The sequence below is a fragment of the Alligator sinensis genome, unplaced genomic scaffold (assembly GCF_000455745.1).
Source record: "Alligator sinensis unplaced genomic scaffold, ASM45574v1 scaffold971_1, whole genome shotgun sequence".
In the NCBI taxonomy this organism is placed as follows: domain Eukaryota; kingdom Metazoa; phylum Chordata; order Crocodylia; family Alligatoridae; genus Alligator; species Alligator sinensis.
In genome coordinates, this window is record NW_005842559.1 from 960,800 (window position 1) to 981,435 (window position 20,636).

Sequence of the window (20,636 nt, forward strand, 5' to 3'; positions counted from 1 at the left end):
CCCCTCTTTCCTTTGCTGTTCCTCCTCCTACCCCAGACATACCATGGCCAGCGTACCCTTCTCCCTCTCCCCTCTCCACCATGCTAAATGAGTTTGCTATACCTCTGCCTCCATGTTTGCTGGTCCCTCTTTGGATAAATCTTAATAAGTGGGAAGAGAAATGTTCGCAGATCATAGAAAAGTCATTAGGATTTGATGTCCAGAGCAAGCTGTTTACCTGCACAGTGCAGGTTTCCTGTCATAGGAAAAATCTTTTGTGATCGGTTAATTCCATTTTAATTACAGTCCTACAGCACTACGTTTGATTTGTAGCTCTCATTCTGGGTAAGATGTCTGTGTAACATTGCTGCTATTTCCTTCAATTTTGGCTGGTTTTTGGTGCCCAGAGGTATAAGATAAGAAGAGATCCATTGTCTGCCACCTAACAGTTACAGCTTTTTATAATCGTTTACTGATGCTGCCCTGGTAGTCAGTGTGTGCGAGTTTTTGCTGTGTCCGTTACAATACGAATTATGTTTAATTAAAAATGAACAGCAAAATATAAACACGGAGTACTATAGAGGGTATATACCATAAAGAACAATATTCTGATAAAGATACAACCCATATTTGTGCTTTTATTAGCAATGAATAAAAAATAAAGTAGCTTTTCCTCTGGAAAAAAGAATGGAGCCACCTCCAGTTATTTTGTCTTTTTTATTTATTTTTTTTAAAAGCACAAATTGCACTGAAATCACCGGATGTTGCATTTGTTCCACCATAAAAGGAGGCACAGGGTGGTACAGGATCCAGCGAATTCCCAGTGTCCCATGCCTCTGCGTGGGTCCCAGCATGCAAGCACAGGGTGCTAGGAATTCCCCAGGACATGCATTGCCCCATGTTTCCTTGCCAGGGTCCACACCAACCTCTGCCTTCATATGAAGTATGGGTCCCCTGGCAAGGATGCACAGAGGGCACAGGGCAGTGAAGGATATGAGGAACCACTGGGCAAGGGGAAACACATGGCCCATTGTCTTGTATCAGACCCTTGCCCAGAGCAACAGGAGACATGTTTCACCCACTAAACCAGATCAGCGGTGGTGGGACTTTTTTGCCACAGCTCATCCGCTTAGTGTGGCAACATCTGTTTTTACACTGAGCTATTTTAGGAACAATGGTTAACAAATGGGGTGAAATGAAGTATCCATTAAGTATCTGGTGAGGGCATTTCATATGTCAGTGGGTTGCATTTGATGAACTGATCATCTTCTTTTTCTTCTCATTAAGCCAAATTGACTAAAATTCCCACTGATGTTTTTATGTAGGTGTTTTGAGCATCTCAGAACACTGCTTGTGAGTTTCTTTCCCCTAGAATTCTCACACATGTTATCTGAGTCAAAGCCATAACCTAAATCAAACACTTTGCTACTGCTGCAAAGCGCATGTTTTCCATCAACCGTTTCCTACTCAAATGAATGAAACCTCAAGGCTTGCTAATTACGTCCAGGAGCTCATTTTCTGTATGCATGTGATAAGTTTTGCAGTGGTTCTAATTAACCATTGTTGTTAACACTCAGTTAAAATAACTGGCAAATGATCAAACTCCTTGTGATGCTCAAATTTTAGTTTGTAAATGCAAGACAGCTGTGCACGGATATGTAGGAGTACCCAAACTTCACCCAGTTAAGGATCCCATTAGCAACGTCCTGGGAGCACAAGCATGTGTGTTCTAGTAGGGCAGTCGGGGTACTTTAGTCAGAGTTGAACAGTCTTGAGTGGATTAATCTGAACAGCATAGTTGTAATGTCTGTCTTTATTGGCTGTTTCCATTATAATGTGTAATCTCAGCATGGCATCAGATCATAGAGTGCAGTATAGATGCCCAGGGGGAAAGAAAGTGTGATCAAAATGGAATGGATCAAGCTGTAATATACATTCTTCACACCCACACCTCTCACAACAATGACAGATATCCACAGGGTACATTTTGGGAGGCTGGCTGTTTCTGAGCTACATCATTATTTTTTTGCTATTAGAGCTTTACTTACTGATATTTTATGCTTTGAATTAGATACTGAACTATACTTGTCATCATTCTTAATTTTTAATAATGCTTTCCTCTTGGTATAAGCACAAAGCACTTAGTGATTTAGCATTAAAGCTAAACTGCCAAGCTGTTTGTTAGCTTCGAGCACCAAGGATGATGTCCTGTAGTTTAAAATTTGCATGCGTATTCAAGCTTGTGAACTGCACATGCTGAAAGTAATCTCTTAAGCCATATACTCCTATTATTGTCACTCCCCTCCCCCTTCCCTTATGTTCTGCACAAACTGGTTTTGTCCTGCTCAAATCGAGATTGTAAACTCAAAGGAGCAGGCACTTCATCTGTGTGTGTGTGTAGTATCCAGCAGATCTGGGCTTCTGGGTATCATAATAAAGATACTAATAAAAATATCCAGCTGTGCTGTGAATTGTTCCATTGTTTTTCCCAGGGGATATTGCATTAGGGCAGTTACCCCAAGGGGTAAGAGCAAGAGAAGTGGGGATAGCAAGGGAGACCATAATGGAAAAACCTGGCTAGTCATTTTTATCTGAAAAGCAAGCAAATAAACACACTCTTATTTTATATTCTGCAGCACTTGTTGGATGTGAAATCTCTGAAGCACCTAACCAACCTGACCCTGCATGATCGCATTACAAAGTCTCTTCTCCATCTCCATAAGAAGAAGAAACCCCCCAGCATCAGTGCACAGTTTCAGGTAATCTAAAATGTTCCAAATGTGAGGGAGCCTGTGCGAGACGAGACCTGTTCTTGGGCATGTGCAAGGCAAGCATCTCATGGTGCAAAGGATGGGACTCCTGGGCACAAAACTCCTCCCCTCTGATCAGTGACAGAACGTGAAAGCTACTAAATGTAGTTTGGGTAGGCTGTGACTTGGTGGGAATGTAATAGTTAATATGTGCTTTGAAGGCTGTAACTACCGATTGAGACAGGAATTTTTGAGGCGGCATAGAAAAGAACTGCAAAGAAGGACTGGGGGGGTTATGGTGGATCACAGATTCAACATGAGTCAGCAGCTTGATGCTATCATAAAAAAATAAATGCAATTTCAGGTTGCATTAATAGAAGCATTGGGTGCGAGACATGTCTTGCATACATCAGTCCCAGTACCACCCTTCTCTCAGATGGCTAGGACTGAGCTGGAGTACTATGGCCAGGTTTGAGGCACTGCATTTTAAGAACAATACAGGGAAACTGGATTCCCTGAAGATAAGGAGGTTAAGAGACTACACTGATAGTTTCCAAATATTCAGAAGACTGCTACAAAGAAGATTGAGAATAGCTTTGGTCTCTAGCCACAGAGGGCAGGACACACTGCGTTGGGTTTAAATTGTAACAAAGCAGGTTTAGAAGAACTTTCAGGAAAAAACTTCCAATGAACAAGAAGACAGTGGAACAAATTGTGTACATGACTTGTGGAATCCCCTTCCTTGGAGGTTTTTAAGAAAAGACTTCTCTTCCAAGGCATATTCTGCATCTGTGCAGGGAGGTTGGACTAGGTGTGATCCTTGATGTCCCTTTGTTTCTATGAAATGGAAGATTGAAGCAGCCTATCAGGAAGATCTTCCACACAGTGAGATTTTTAGACTCAATCTTTCAAGGAAAATAATGGAGAATTGTTATTCAGGGGATTATAAAAACGGAGCGGACAAAGCAGTAGGACAGATACTATAGAGAACACTTACATTGATGGAGAAATAAACTAACCCCTGCTTTTTCTAGTCTCTGGAATATTTTAAGGGGCATCTCTTTGCCACTTCCACTTCCCTCAATGCCACTTAAACACAGACAGGACTTAGCTTATACTGTAGTCCTACCACCTGTCTTATTGCATTTTTTCTGAGAAACAGCAGCATCACTAGGGATGGGTGAGCAGGGCACCAGCCCCGAGGGCTGATATAGAGGGGGCACAGGGACGGTGATGGTCTCCGCTGCCACCCAGGGTGAGACATTGCTTGTTTATGGCTCTACTGAAAAATGCGAATGGTGGCGTGTAGGAAAATGTCACCTTGCTAGGGAGAAGCCAACAACTGCCAGAATTCAGCAAGAGGGAAGAGGTGACTTATATTGCATTCCAGTGGCCTTTGGCTTTGGCTGTCTCACGGGTGAGGACGTTTAGGATCACAATAGATAAGAGGATAAGCAGACCTTTTAGAAAGTGATAGCAACCCCCTAGCCACTAGGTTGCAGTGAGAAGGGCAATAGAGAGCAGTGTTTAGTGCAGATTGTTGAGAAGATTGGCAAGCAGTGCAGGTTTTCTGAGCAGCTGCAAGGGGAGAGATGTGTCCAGAGATAGAATAAGATGTGGTTTATGTCTTAATCAAAACAGCTCTGGAACATGGGTCAGCCCTCTGAAAAGTGGAAAGCTGATTTTTTTAGAACCAAGTACAATCCATCTGGTAAATGTGCATCCAAGTGTCTTGTTAACATTTAACTGGTTGTTAGTGTTCAGGTACCAATTTGCATGTACAGTCAGTGTAATGACAAACGCAGATCAAGCACCTGTTTTTATTTATGTCCTGTTGCTCGCTACCTGATATGGAGAGCCAAGTCCCTTTGTCATGGTTTCTCTGTGGCATCTATCAATAAAAGCTTCTGAATAAGGCAGTGTTTTAAAGTATAATTACTTCCACTATTTGTATCTCAAATCCAATTTCTGCAGCTAAAACTTAGTCTCGTCAGTGTGGCTACAGACTTGGAAATTGCCACTGTTGAGTCTCAACACAGATGCACAAGTGTGTTGATAGTGTCTGAGAAAAGCATTTCAGAAAGTTCAGGTTGTAGAAAGACCGTTCTCTCATTCCAGATGATTCCAAGCACATTTCCCTGGGAATTGGTTAAAATGTAGAAAGATTTTTCCACATACACATTACTTGGATGAGTTTAATTGATTAAAAAAAAAACCAAGCAAACCCCAAAACAACAGCTGTGGTTCTGGTTATATGAAACGTGACTGTAGTTAGTGGCTTCACCATTCCCATCTCGGAGAAGGAGGAAATGTTGCAAAGAGGCAAGCTGCAGTTGACTTGCATGCTCAGATTTATTACCTACAGTGTTCTTTTGTGTACGAAGTAGATTTCAGTTATTTTCCAAGAAAAAAGAATGAGAGACACCAACCACTTTTGGTAATAAACAGCTCTGTAAACTGGTTCTAGTGAGCACTGTATGTAGGATCACAATGGCATTCTCCTCCTGCTGCTGACACTTCCAAAGAGGGGATGCAGCCAAGTTTCTGCCACTGATAAAGCAGCAATTTTTTAACTGAAGTCAAATGCTTAGTTACCAGGAATCCTTGAAGTGCTCCATTGACTGTGAACTAAACTCTGTATCCTGTTTCCATGTGCACTCTGCTTGGAAAAAAGTTGACCTCTTAATCACTTCAGTATCCTTTTATTGATAGTTCTAAGTAAAAAAGAATATACACTAGGTAGTAGAAGGAGCAGAATCATACCAGCATTATACTGGGCTGGAAATGACAGCTTCATTGATGTTGTAACATGTAATTATCATTGAACAGAATTAAGAGGAAGAAAAACATACGGTTATTTTCTTCAGATTATTTCATTACACATCTACTCTTCTGCTTAATTTTATTTATTTTTATGCAGCGAAGTTATTGCTGCTCTTACCTACGATAATGACCGTGACTCAAAATTATTTGAGCCAGCTCAGACCAATAGCAGTCTTCCTTGTAGCTTTGACCCCTCCTTATTGAATGCATATGTGCTGATCTGCTTTTGACTTTAAGATCCAAAAGATTACAATCAGATTTCAACATTTCTGAAATCCATGAAAGACGGAGCAGCTGTGAAGCTGGTTGTTTGGGTACCAGCCACAAAATATGCTCTATCATGACATACAGTAGATGTTGTGTTTTCTCATGGCCCAGTTCAGTACAACATGGTTTTTGTGCAGTGCCCTTGATAAAAGGCTTTCCTGCAGGTTTGCACTAAACTACTTGCGTGAGAAAATATTTCTCTCTTGTGAGTGCTAAATAACATGGGGGTTGTACAACTCTGCATTTTTCTAGGATGAGAACCAGAAGAGAATAGGAAGTCAGCCAGTATGCTGTGCTAGTTCTGAGTCAAATCTAAACATGTTTTTTGTTTGTTTCTAAGAATTATTTTAAAAGACAGAGCCACATAGTTGCATATAGCTCCCAAGATGCAGGATGACCTTTGGTGCATTGCAGAAGTCTTGGTCTTTGAAGGAATTCCACAAGTTATGTCCTTTTCATTGCAAACCTCCTCTCCCCCCTCTCCCCCCAACTGTTTAATGCATATTATTCCTATAATAATAATCATAGCATAAATATACAGAAGACTATCTTTTTTAGAGCATCTGAAAAATCAGAATTATTAGAATAAGGCTATCTTCATAATTAACTTACTTTGAAGTGTATTGCTTTGTATTGCATCTTGTAAACATGTGTCCATTATTTCAGTGAGCATTGCAGTCCAAATAGACAAAGGGCAGATGAAAGATGTGGAGAAGGAATTTAACAGAAAGCAAAATGCTTATCGAGTGTTGGGGGTAACTATAAATAATGCCACTATGAATTCATTCACTCATTCATGAATTTAAGGAAATTCAAAATTAAAAAACGAGAGCATTTTAATATAATTGTTGAAATTTGCAACAAGCATGAAACACTATAGAAACAATGCAAGCAGAGCCTTGTGGACATTGAATTTTCAGACGAACAGCCAGTTCTTTCCACCTGACACAAAGGGGTTATAAATTTTACACAGAAAATGCTGGTTCCGTCAGTGGCAGCAATACTGAGATGGAGTCTCGTTGGACTCCTGCCAGAACATGAGTGCCAGGAAGCTGTGCCTCCAAAAGAATGAGTCTAGGATCATCTTGATCGGTGGTGTCAAACTCCTAGGTTCTGGGCTGCATCCCGACCACAGGATCTTCTCCCAGGCTGAATCTGTGGGGCCAGCATCAGCTGTAGTGGTTACAGTGGCAGGGGTCTGGTGGGCTGTATCTGCACAGTCCTTACTCACCCCCCTGTCACTAGTGGCCATGTCCATTGGGGACCAAGAGCCCTGAATTCTGCAACAGGCCGTGTCCCTAACCCTGCCCCCCAACTTCTGGTAGCCCAGTGGTCTCCAATCTTTTTAAGTAGGAGATCACCTTTGGCATTTAAAAGCAACCCAAGATCTACCATGCACTGCTGCAACTCCCCCTCCCATCCCCTGCCCAGCAGGTAAGTCTGTGGGGAGGGAAGTGGGGGGCAGGTAGAGGCAGGGGCAGGAGCAATGGTAAGTTGAGTGGGGCCCCGGCTGGGTGGGAGGGCCTCGCTCAACTTACCACTGCTCCTGCCTCTGCGGCACTGTCCCTCACTGCAAGGGCTTCCATCTAGCACCTGCTCCTTCCCTCCCCCATGGACTGACCTGCTGGGCTGGGGCGCGCGCGTTCATACACGCAGGCACTTAGCCCCCCGCCCCAGCCTCAGATCGACTCCAAGAGGCTCCAAGATCTACCGGTGGAACGCAATCCACTGGTTGGTGACCACTGTGGTAGCCTGACCAACTGGATGGAATGGGTCCATGGACTGTATGTTAACCACTCCTGATCTAGATAAAATTGAAGTCCTCTTCAACCCAAGCCCAGAGGAAATATATCCACCTCTGAATCACAGGATAACATTGGTGGTTCCTAGGATAGCCGTGTAGAACAGCACGGTTTTGAGCACTAGAGGAAACGGGAAGCTAGAGAATTCTAGCATCCCTGCATTCACAGCTTTCTATCTCAGCAGAGGGAAAAAATGGTCTAAAATATCCCAGCTTTAAGAAGTTTCCGATCCAGAAACATCTGCTGAGCTGTTGGGTTCTTATAGTGTGTAAAATTTGCAGAACTAATTTAGGAAAAAGCATCCAAATCACCCATTTGCACTTCTACCACCACAACAATCTTTTTTTAGACTCTGCAGCTGATTTATAACATTTTGCTAACAGGTGAAGCAAAAACTGGGGGCATTGTCAGAACTCTGTGGGAAACAACTTTGGGTTGGGGAAGATATGGGTTTTTTTATATATTTATAGGAACATTCTACAAAAAATGGATTCCTGAAAATGAGAAATAACAAATGACCTGAAAACAGTAGTGTAACTGTGGGGGGAGGGGTGACTGGGACAATTACTTTTGGGGAGGGGGGCCAGGGAAGGAGGGGAGAATCACCCACCACTGTGATCAGCATGGCGACACCCCATGCTGCCTCTGAAGTCAGCAGCTGCCCTGGGTGTGGAGCTGCCTCACTATGCTGCCTAAAATGGACTGTTCATGTAAAAAGAAATCTGTCTGCTTTCCTACCATTTAAGTAAGACTAATTTATTAAATAAGAAGGCATTAACACTTATGTTTAGCATTGATTACAATCTCTGGTGATGTAGAGCACGTGATGAGTTGAACAACATACTCCTTGAACAAAGTATTCCTCCTCTTTGTATTTTATTAGATTTTTTCTTTAACAAGAGCAATTCTCACATTGCTAATCTGCTAAAAGTTCCACCTTGGGTCTGAGGTATTTGAGGTCTTGGCATGCATCACGTCTGGATCTTTGCTACCTGTTTATGGTTTGTTTTCTATTGTAGGCATCACTTAACAAGTTGATGGAGACACTTGGTCAAGCAGAGCCTTATTTTGTCAAGTGCATTCGATCTAATGCTGAAAAGGTAAAGACCTACTACCTTAATTATCTTTGCTCGGCACCCATTTGTAACAAAACCCCATGAGTCTCTATATTCATGTTAATGCCCTGCACAAAGAAGAAAGGTAAACTGGAGGTAGAGGTCAAATACCTCTGTCTGGCTCTTGCCATATGCCATGGTTCTAGATATTACAATCTTATAGAACAGTGTAAGCCAGTGTTTTGAGGGGTCATGAACATAGCCACTGCAGCTGGCAGGGTCCAAGTATTAATAGCTGACCTCAGCACTACTGCTTCAGTTTTCAGGAACACTGAACACGTGGCTGTCTTCAGGGTTGTCTGATCTGGAGCTGTGCCATGATGCACTATTTTGATTTCAGTGGAATTCAAGACCTCAATGAGAAGGTTCACGTTGCCCCAAAGCACCGCTGCTGGCCTGGAGTTTAAGCAGTAGAGCGATGTACCAAGAGAAGTGGTACATCTATCACCTTAGTTCTTATGGGTCTGGTTACAACCCAAGATAGCTTAGACTACTTTGAGTATATGTAAAGTCTGTTATTCTTCATTCACAAAAAGAAAAAGGACCTTGTGAGTGTGAATTGGAGACCGTTATTAAAATGTGTAAATAGTGCATAATATTCTTAGTTGCTAAGTTACAGTGGTTCTTCTGGTTATACATATTTGAGAGCTATTACAAAAGATGAATTGAATTATTTGCAGCTCTTCTCACATGTGAAGGATTTGGGTTTGCCATGACTGAACACTAATGTGTTGCTTAAATTAGAAAATCCATATGAAATTTTAATTTGAGAGAAACTTGCAGAATAAACACTGTTGTCAGATTAATGTTTGTGCATAATAGTTTTCCTTTATGGTTTTTAAAGATTATTTGGCTTGGACTAGTGGCTTACTATTGAAAAACAAAGCTGGAATGAGGCTGGCTGGTTTATAGGTTAACAGAGTTTTTTCTCTAGATTCCCATTTTAAATTTGTCTAGGGAAGTTGTGTTTGAAAGCCGTTTCCCTGTCATAGCTTTCAAAAACCAGTAAAGAACAAGTTAGACTGGGTCTATTTCCTGGTGGTTCATGTCCCATACTACAGCTGGCATGATTGCCAGCATGTAGGAATCATACATATTCCTTGCCTAAGTTTTTTAATCAGTTTTCCTGTCCAGGTATTCTCAAGTCTCTTGAAGTATTTGTGGCTGAGGGATGTACCTGCTAATTGTTTGGCACTTTTTTTTCTTTTAGCTGCCTCTGAGATTCAATGACAACCTGGTGCTTAGGCAGCTGAGATACACAGGAATGCTGGAAACAGTTCGTATTCGGCAGTCAGGCTACAGCTGCAAATATTCCTTCCAGGTTAGATGCAGCACATTTAATCTCTGTTCATCTGTCTTATATCATCACTGTCGCATTCATTTGTGTGCTGCTAGTGCTTATAGGCACCCTTGTTTTTATGCTCTTGATTGTGTGTGTGAATTAAAAACTAATACAGGTAAATGAATTTTGTTGCTGTTGGCATTGAGGCATAGAATAGTCTTATGCTGTGCCAATGGACCTCAACTGTGGTACTCTAATCCTGAACCAGAACTGCTAGCCCCATTGCAGGGTGCTGGACAACACAATGATTTTGTGATCTGCCCATGAGCCTTATTCTTCATAAAGCACATGTGCAATTACATGCAAGTTCTTAAAATGAAGACTGTAACGTCTGTTGGAGGCTGAAATAAATACGTGCAGGCTCTTCTGACCTACAGAGGAGTTGAACCCACCTTTCCAAAAGTGAAATTCATTGTGCACTGGATCGTCTTAAACTTCTGGAATAAAGTGTCTGTATCTAATGTTGTCATGCCATAGAGCAGAGCCTGTTCCTAATGGAAGAGTCCTGCCCAAGCAATAGTTGGGCCAAATCAGCCTAGTGAAACAGTAATGATTCCAAGCACTCATTTTTCTCATTCATGTTTTCTTACTATATTGTTGTTGAAAGCGCTGTAAAAAGGATTTTCTCTTGTAATCGGTGTGAGCCAGACAAGGGGCAGAAAAGTGTCTCTGGTTTAACTAATGATCTCATTAGGACAGATGTCCTAGTACTCACTTGTGGTTTTTGTTCCGTTTCTGTGAGGATGAATCTGTTAGTTCAGTCCATTTTAACTCTGGGAGATGGCATTTCCTCCCTTTATGTGCCAGTGCACAATGCATCTTGCTGTTGTGCTATCCCAAACCCCATAGGAAGGTTTGTTTTGTTCTTTCAGATTTACTTGTTCAAGAGAGCTGCTCCTTTTTACTGTCCTTTTAATGATTTTGCAGTTGTTTTGGCCAAGCATCATGTCATGTACAGCAACTGTTGGAGAGAAGGACTGCATGGTTGCTTTACAGGAAACCAAAATTATTTCTTATTTTGGAGTATCTGTCTCCAGAACCTTGTATTTCTGCACCTTGAACCATCACTGTGGTGACTGCTGAAATGCTCTGTGCTTTCTGACATACAAAAAACTAGAACTCTTGGTTCCAAAATGATACCTTTTATTAGACCAACTGGAAAATGGCAAGAAAATTGTCCTTTTCTGCAAGCTTTCGGGATCAAAGTCCTTTCGTCAGGCTCTGGGAAAAGTGTAGATGGTACAAGATGGTAAAAAGTCCCCATAGGTAGGAAATAAACTTCATTTTTGCACAGAGAGAGCTGCAGATGGAAGTCTGTGCTTTCCGAGATACTTTTCAGGTTTTGGTAAATCCCTCCTGTAAGGACTGTTTGAGAATTCATGGCATGTTCTTGCAGAATCTCTCAACTCTCTCTGTTGATAGACATTGCAGTATCTCTCTTCCCACATTAAACGCCCATCAAACCTACATTGTCATTTGCTTTTCATGCAAGTTGAGAGTGACTAATCATTTCATGAAGCAGGAACCTTTGCATTTGGAAGTATTTAAAATGCCAATTAGGTTTCTGCTCATTTACTAAAGCATGTCTGAAGTAGCCAACACAAGAGTTAGCAGAGCATATAGCAAAGGGACAAAGGTGTGCCTTTATTTAACCGTGGCTTCTCATTTTACAGGACTTTGTGGATCATTTTCATGTTCTTCTACCACAAGGAGTCAGCCCATCTAAGCGCAACATCCTTGACTTCTTCAGGAAAATAAAGCTCAACACAGACAATTACCAAGTTGGGAGAACAATGGTAAATGTCATGGCTCAAACCACAAAACAAGGAAAAGGTTTCCTTGTACCTTTTCAACAGCTATATAATTTACCTTCTTTTTATACATGTTTTCATTAACCCAATTTTGTGGTCCCATGGTTCTCTAAAAAGCAGACGGACTCAGCGAGAAGGGTTTGAACAATGTCAAACAAAATGCAGACTGTTAGCAGGTCTATTGCTATTCAGCTCAATCAGGATGATTTGATTGTGCTTTTAAAACAAGGCATCCTCCCAAAGGCTTCACTTGTCATCAGACTTACTGCTCTGACCATCATCTTCTCTCTCTATATTGGGAATTATGGGCCTCTCTCTATATTGGGAATTATGGGCCATTCTGATTTATGTTATACATCCAACCTGTGACAACCATATGCTGTAGATAAAATTTCAGATGCCTTTTTAGGTATCCCAAACTCAAGCCACCTTCTAGGCGGCTCAAGATATGTAAGCCTGTTGCATTAAACCATTTCTCTCTTGTGGTTGAGGAAGAACAAAGGGTATTTTTCTGACCTTTCCTGTTTGTTTGTTAGGTTTTTATGAAGGAACAGGAGCGCCAGGTTTTACAAGGCCTGCTGCATGAGGAGGTGCTCCGAAGAATTACTCTCCTTCAGCGCTGGTTCCGCACGATGCTGTACAGGAGGCAGTTCTTGAACCTGAGACAAGCAGCAATGGTCATACAGGTGGGTGATGATGACAGTGTGTTTTCATCTGGATTGCTAGTTACTATACATAGCATAGTTGGTGTGCCTGGTCTCTTCCAGGCACATAAGGCACAATCCCTGCCTTGAGCAGTTTATACCAAAATTGGTCCCATTGTAATGAAGACCTCCAGCAGAGTGGAGAGAAGAGGAAAGCTGGAGACATTCAAATCCTTATAGCCATTAAAAATGCTGTTGTAAAAATCATCATCTTGGTTTAATCACATTGACCATGTTGCCCAGTCTGCTTACCTTGACTGACCTCCCCGCTTTATCCTACCACATCAAGCACAATTTTCTTGTCTTTGTTTTTAAGTCCTTTAAGGACCATTCATTCCTCACTATCATTCATTTCTTAAATGCTGTGGAGACCTAGATTATTGTCCATTCTCCATCAGTGATGTCATCTCTGATTGCCCTATGTCCAACTTCCTAACAGAATACATCATGCTTTCTGCCACATGGGCCCTTGTGCCTGGGAAGAGGTCCCTGTACAAATCCTCAAAGCGGCTACAGTGTTTTCCTGTAAATACCCACCTGTGCTCGAATATCTACCGAATGCTTAGTAATAGTTAGGCAGCTGGTATGCTGTGACCACTGTTAATCAAGCCACTTATAAGAGTCTCCCAGTAAGTTTCTGCTTCCCCCATCTTTTTGTCTTACCTACTTGTTGTGTCTCAGCTTAAATGTAGATTGTCAATCCTTTGGGGCTGGTTGTGTCTCTCTTGTGTTTTTCTGTAGGGCTGACCACAGTAGCGTCCTTACCATTGAGTGTAATTGCAGTACAAGTAATAATTTAAATTAGATTTCTTTTTTCTAATCTACTTGCATTTAAAGTAGATTTATTTATAATTTTGGATACAATTTTACTTTTTCCAAAGTTAAGTGAAGTAAGATGTTTCATAAAGTGAGATGAAGATGGGAGCTGTGAACTGTAGTACTCAGTTATTGAGTCCCAAGCAAGCAAGGAACAGGTTTGGGAGGGTTCGCTTTAGTGGCATAAGAAAGAGGTTTGAAAATACTGTTTTGCAGACAAACACACGGTCAAATTCCAGCAGAGTCAGTGCAGTTCTGCATCCTTCTAATGTAGATACTGAAAAGAGTTTATTCTGGATTTGTGTTCTGGGTTTCCCTAAACCTTGTTTGCTGCCCACATGGATATTGAAAATGACTTGGAACTTTTCCTGCCAATAATTTTGTGGCCCAGAGATTACCGTGCCTCTGCTCCTGAGCAGCAAGTTGCATTTAATTTGACACATTCAAAATCAGTAGACGGATGCATCTCAGTGGTGCTGTGAGTATGTGCCTTGTTAAGGTATTTGAGATTATTGAATATTAAGTGCTTAAAGAAATGCAATATTATTATAGTTTCTCAGTGTGACCATCTTATACATCTTGACTTTCTTCACACACTCCATTTGCCCAAGTGTTTGAACAAAATGCAAACCAGACATCAAAGATGACTTCTGCTCTGGGCTAACAAAGAAAGTAAAGAAACAGCCACTTAAAAATAATGTACATTTTAAGGTTTTATCCACTAATATTAACAAAAACAGTGCTAAAGATCTCAAGTGCTAGCCAGGCACTTGATGTTCTGCTCCTTCCTGACACAGCCATTTCCTGTTAAGGGAATGAGCGCCTGTTTATTTGCACTGTAAATCTGGTGCTGAAGGAATGCTGTTTGTTTTCTCTGCAGAGATGTTGGCGTAGCTATCAGAATAGAAAGCAAGCCAAAGCTTCCCTGGTTGACCCCCTTGTTCTCAGCAATGCAGCAGTCATTCTCCAGTCCTACTGGCGAGCTTATTTGGAGAGGCGAAAATTCTTGCAGATGCGGGTTGCAGCTTTCATCATTCAGAACTGCTGGCGGGAGCACTGTAGGCGCAAGCATGCTGCAGCCATGTGCATTCAGGCCGGATGGCGAGGATACTGTGCAAAGAGACTCTACAAGGCCAAGAAAAACTTAATCATCCTGCTGCAGGCTGCGTGTAGGGGATACATAGTACGACAAAGGTAACATGATTAACCTCAGTGGACAAAAAGGGGAAATGCTGCCTTAAGTTGATGATTTAGCAAGAAGCCAATGCAATTTGGAACAACAATTCCCAGCAGCGTCTCATACTTTTGTTAGTAGTCAGTCAGCCCCCCTTTGCCTGGTATGTATGGCCCTTTGCATTCTCACTGCCTGCGTCCCACTCAGTCTGCTGTCTAGCCTACAGTGGATCTTAGTCTGTTCAGAAGCCTAATCTCAGGATCATCAGAGTCTCTTTCAGACTGAGAGCTTTGGCTGCCACAGTCATGCCCTTGGCTCACTGAAGAGGTATTATTCCTTCCCAGAAGGTTTGGGACTTCCTAGCATAGAATAAAAGATTTGAGAGCCAGAGCACACCCTTAAAGTCTTGAAAGAGTTTACCTAATGATGTACCTCAGCCAAGAGAACTGGTAAAGAACAGACTCAGAAAACCAAACTCTGAACTGTGCTTTTCTGGGTACGTAAATTCAGAAAACAAAAGCATGAACGAAGTTTAGAGCTGTCCTAGTCACCAAAACTTCAGCTCTCCCCATGGGCTTGTCTACATACCACTCTATGTTGAAATTAGATGCAGTGGTGAGAAGCATACTCACTTGCTCCTACTCTACATAGGCAAAATCCCAGAAATGAGGCAATGGAACCTCCTTAGAGCACTCCTGAGTGTGTCCCCAGTGCACCTCTCAGCTCTTTGCCTTGGGCATGCTCTTTGGTGTGCACTCAAGTTGCTTTGTGGCAGCTACAGCTAGTTTCTGGGATTCAGTGCCTACAGAGTGGGAATGAGTGAATTAAAGGATTGTAGAAAAGTAAGTCTCGAAGGGATCTCTGGAGCCATCCAGTCTGCACGATTCACCCATTCGTGTGTAAGGCTTGCTCCCGAAGTTTTAAAAAATAGGTTAGACAAACACCTAATTGCCTAACCTACTTTTAAAAACTTTGGGAGCAGGCCTTACACAGGAATGAGTGAATCATGCAGATTGGATGTCTCTGGGAATCTCTTGAACAAAAGTCACAAGAGGGTGTAAAGTACTCATTCAAGGTAGTATGAGTGTTTAAACGGTAGTGGGTGAGGTAAACTTCTCTGGCATCCCTGGGCTCAGCACAGAAGAGCAGGGGGGTGTATAAGCCTGAAGATACCTGTTGCCATTCAGAATTTGGGAAATAGTGATGTAGGGGGAAGTGGAATATGCATGTTCTGTGTTACACACACAGATGCAGGCACATTCTTGCTTCGAATTGCATATATTAGCTTAGCTAAGGTGTTAGACACAGGACCTTTGTGATTCCTATACAGAATCAATGCAGTGCATCCAAGCAGCAAAAGTGGACACTGCTCTAGCATCTGACATTTTTTTTTGCTTTCTTCCAGGTTTAGAGCTTTAAAAGAGCAGAGATTAAAAGAGACACAGCTGGAGAATGGATTATCGGTTACAGAAGAGGATGGACTGGAAGCGGACAGTGCTTTGAAAATTAAGGGCTCAGACCCATCTAAATGGGAGGATGGCTCATTTGAAGAGCGAGTGAGAGCCATAGAGGAGCATAAATTGCTGATAGAAAATAACCGGGTGAATCTTACAGATCCATTGGATGGCCCTGAGAATTTATTGCACAAAAGGCATGAGAGGGCTAGCAGCCAAGATGGTGTGGACATTGAAGAGGAAATAGCTGTAAGAGAGAGACCCAAATCCCTGGAGGATCTCAACCAAAAAAAAGTGGTCCGGGCAAAAAGAGAAAGCCGAAGAATGCGTGAACTGGAACAGGCAAAATTTAGCTTGGAGTTGTTGAAAGTTCGTTCTATTGGAGGAGTGTCTCCCTCCGAGGAGCATCGGTGGTCCACAGAGCTTGTATCTGAGCACCCTCATTCTCCTCAAGGAACCCCAGAGAGTGAAAGCTCTCAGGGGAGCTTAGAGATGTTAAGCTGTGAGGACACTCAGAGTAAACTTGATTCCCTAGTTTTAGGTGAGCAAAATGTGCAATCAGTCTCCACGGAGACCCAGGACTCTTTACTTGGCAGTCCTAAGCATGATTTGCAGGACAAATCTTTCTATGCAGCAGATGTAAACAGCAATTTATCAAATAGAAAAAGGACGCCTTCGAGCTCCGAAGTAACAGAGAGCTATGTTTCTACAGAGCGCGTGGTCTGTGATCCCCAGAACATTTTCTATAAGATGCATCCAAGAGAGTCCTTTATTTCTAGTAATCTGCCTACCTTCTACATGCCACCACAGGACAACCTGAAAATAAATCAGTCGCTGATGGAGAATAATCTGAGGAACAAACTAATGGAGAAGGAAGAAAGATTGGTCATATTTCCTGGGGTCAGGAAGGACACTGAGCCAGACAAGGAAGAACTGGGCATGGCATTGAATTCAGAGAGTGGAGTGAAGCCTCCTGTCAAAACAGAGGAAAGCGTAGCTTCACTTGCACCCGAGGCACATTCGGCAGACTCTGTTATCAAAAGGCTGGAAAAGCTGAATGTGGAGAAGGAGGAGCGACAAAAGCAGCTGCAGCTCCAGAGGGAGAAAGAGATGATGGAGCAGATCCGGCAGCAGAAGGAAATTTTGGAGAAAGAACGCAAAGCTTTCCAGCAACTTGAGCGACAAGGGAAGGGGGAGACCTTGCAAAGGACTGAGCCAAACAGGGTCAAGGAGTCCTCTCTCAGGCTACTGAAAAAAACAGCAGATACCAGGCCTCAGTCTCTCTTCATCCTGAACCCCCAGAACAAGGTGGAACATTGCCTGGCCCCAACTACAACACCCACTTCATCAGTAGACATTAAAGGGCTCACTGTTGCAAAGAAAGGGAGCTCCCCTGCCCATAGTGCCCAAAAAGACAGGCCTGTCAGCATGTTCATGGAGCGAAAAGAAGGTCAACCAGGAACGACCCAAGAATCGGCTGGAACAGATAAATGGCATTCGAAACTGGCTGTAGAATCGAGGGACCTCCCAAGCAGCCAACTTGGAAGGACAGAGCGCCTCAGGCAGCCCCGAATCCCAAATCAGAGCGTTGATGGCTCTTCTGGCGAGACAAGGGCAAGTGCTATTTTCTTCACACCGAAAGACAGCCATTTTAGTCTTCAGTGAGTAAAATGTTTCTTTCATTGCTTTTCTTTATGCTTGCAGAGCTGGGAGTATAGTGTGACCTCTACTGAAGTGGGTATTACCATATTTATCTTATCTTAAATATAAGATAAGATGGGTTATGACATTGGTATAAGGTTCTTCATAGATGTTCCCTTCTACTCCAGGCTGTAGCTCAAACTGGTTTGATCTTTTATGCTATGACTATATGCAGAGAGCAGTCCATAGTGATTTAACACTATAATTCCAATCACCACCACCCCTGAAGCAAGGGTCATAAATATATTCATTGCTCTAATTATTGTTTAATTTGGTCACAGTATCATTTGCTACATACTAGTCACTTTATATGCTATGGGGAAAGGAAGAGGATGAAATCAATTTCTTTTATTTAGTTTCTTTCTTGCCCTGAGGAGCTCATACTCTGAAGAGGATCAAGTGATTTTATAGAACACCCAAAAGAAGATGATTTATTATAGACAAGTGGTGCTCTATCTGTTGGCCATGTGGACTGGATGAGTGGCAAGAAGCTAATCAGTGAGCCATTCAGGCCCCGCTCTGCCTTCCCCAGCCCTGTGTGCCCCAGTCGGTCCCATAGCACCTCCACCCATTCCAGCGTACCAGAATTGGGTCCTGCATTGCTTCTGCTGGGCCCTGCACACCTGATATAATGCACAGGGCTATGTTATCCAGCCTGCAGGGCTCCCTGCATGTTTGGAAATTTGGCAGCAGGGACCCAGCAACTGCTGCCATCTCTCCCCTGCCCCGACATTTCCAGACCTGTTGGGAGCCTGAGCTGCAGACAAGAGTTTGAGCTCTTCTGGTATACACAATGTGGCATGAATAGGCTGCTAAAAAGACTTTAAAAGTGGGCAGGAGTAGAACTCTTGTAGCCATCAGGGAAGCTGACCTGGACCCATGTACAGAAGATAGAGGTGACTGAGAGAGAGGCGAACAGGGTGTGGGTAGCAACACCTACTCAGTAATATTAACTTCACTCCTAAGTGCCAACTGTGAACCTGACGCTCTGAATACAGGACAAAATGAAGACCAAAAGAGCTTGCACTTTGGAATATAAGACCTGGTGAGAGGCCCTGAAGAAGGAATCACAGAGTAATTTTAAAACAGTCCCTTCTCATAGTCAGTATGGCTCATAGTTGGATGAAAGGCAGGAGTTCTGTTCATAATTCCCAATGGTATTAAGTTTAAGGTGGAAAAAAAGTAAAATAATCTCTTAAACTCAAAATCAAATACCTGTTTGGCCTTGATTGTATGTGCTGAGAGAGAAATGTTGCTGATTCTATGGGTGAACCTGTGCAGAGATCTAAATGTCTTTTTTTTGTCGTTGTTCTCGTTGAGTTTCAACAAGGAGTCTTCAAATCAATGCCTTTCAAAAGATGAACTACCTAGGAAGCCACTAAATGTTCCTGGGCCAGGCCGAGGGGAGGTAAGCTGCAGATTTCTTATTTTATCTTTTTAATCAAACATTTATTCTGTCAGTATCCTCTCATGTATTTGCAGAGAAAAGAACACTGACAGGCAGGCGCTGCTAAATCATGAGCCCATTGGGGGTAGGGAGGCACTCGCATTCACACTTTTTCATGGGGAAGCCCTAGCTAACATGAGGACCCCCCCAACAGGGCAAAATTGCAAGACATTTTTGACCCGTGGGCGTCTCTGATGGCAAACACTGTAGAATGCCGTCCTGTCTTGTTGCATACATTGTAGTAACATCCATCCCTGTCCGTTTTCCCTGTTCTGTCCTTTTTTTTGTTTTTTCCTGATCCCCTGCACTACCTGAGATATTTGTGTGTTGTGTGTGCAGTAGAATGTTGCTCATGAATTTCCCAAGGCCATATTTGACCCACGCTATGATGCCAAACACCAACAGAATCGCCTTTTCATTTAAAACATTTTTACGTTATCTGTTTTATCATTTGGTCAAGCAGGTTGCCCGACCGGCCCATAAAAAGAAAGCCCGCATGGCGCGGACGCGCTCCGATTTCTTGACTAGAGGTACTTTTGCAGATGGGGAGGGGGATACGGAGGAAGATGATTACGATGACAATTTTGAGTTCCTTCTCTCCTCTGACCAACCTCCTCACCCTGAGCCAGGGCCTACAGCCAGACTTGGGCAGGCCTGTCACAGTGACTCCGAAATGGTAATTTTTACAACATTGGGGAAACAAAAGGGAGTGAGCAAATGTGCGGGAACCTTTCTTTGCTAACCCTTAGTTGTACTGACTCCCTATGCTGCTGCTTCCACCACTTGCAATGATGCTGTAGATGGGTAAACTCAGAACACAGCAGAGGCAAAAAAAAAAAAGTACAAAAAAGTATATGTTAAACCATGGAATTCCTTCAGAACAGATCTGACAACCAAGGCATTTGATGAAAGTATTACTTCTAGTGTTCCCGCAAGCTAGATAGCTCCAATACCTGCCTGGTGACCACTCTGCCAGAATCATGAAAGAGCTTGAAGGAAAGCTTTCAGGACTGGAGATCCCCTGTAGAGTTAAAACTGTTTATCACATTGCACAGTTCTCCTTTTTTGCCTTGTTTACAACATCCTTGCTAATCGCTCTCTCTCTTGACACATTTCATTGTACAGTTGATTGGAAAAAATATGAGCAAAAAGTTTGTCATCCTATACCCCCACCAAATCTTTGATTAAACACCCCAAAAATCTTCCCCATTTTCATTTTTCCTGTTGGCTTTGATTGCTCATCTTCAATTGTACTTTCCAGCTGCCTGTTCCACATTTGAAAAGGGGTGCTTCATTTGTTCTTTGAGGAAAACAACTTCAAAGAAACTTGTTTTTGGCATGGATTTTTTTCTCCCTTGAGTTTGAGCGTCTGGAGACGGTTTGCATTGACAACACTGCAATAGTCAGAATTCTGTCTCCACTATGGTTAACAGGGTAGTGTGCAGGGAAAG

The 20,636-nt window shown here is 42.6% G+C and overlaps 1 protein-coding gene across 7 annotated transcripts in view; it reads left to right on the forward strand.

Annotated features, from left to right (window-relative positions):
- The window catches only part of MYO9A (myosin IXA), a 320,527-nt gene that overhangs the window by 260,808 nt on the left and 39,083 nt on the right, over nucleotides 1-20,636 (forward strand). For 5 of the 7 annotated variants that reach the window (XM_025214001.1, XM_014524020.2, XM_025214005.1 and 2 more), the window contains 9 exons: nucleotides 2,616-2,738; nucleotides 8,641-8,721; nucleotides 9,947-10,057; nucleotides 11,752-11,874; nucleotides 12,426-12,575; nucleotides 14,290-14,603; nucleotides 15,989-17,698; nucleotides 19,059-19,146; nucleotides 19,646-19,861. In XM_025214001.1, coding sequence (XP_025069786.1) covers nucleotides 2,616-2,738; nucleotides 8,641-8,721; nucleotides 9,947-10,057; nucleotides 11,752-11,874; nucleotides 12,426-12,575; nucleotides 14,290-14,603; nucleotides 15,989-17,698; nucleotides 19,059-19,146; nucleotides 19,646-19,861 — 2,916 coding nt within the window. The remainder of the gene's footprint in view (nucleotides 1-2,615; nucleotides 2,739-8,640; nucleotides 8,722-9,946; nucleotides 10,058-11,751; nucleotides 11,875-12,425; nucleotides 12,576-14,289; nucleotides 14,604-15,988; nucleotides 17,699-19,058; nucleotides 19,147-19,645; nucleotides 19,862-20,636) is intronic. The other 2 variants (XM_014524018.2, XM_025214006.1) reach the window with 2 other exon arrangements.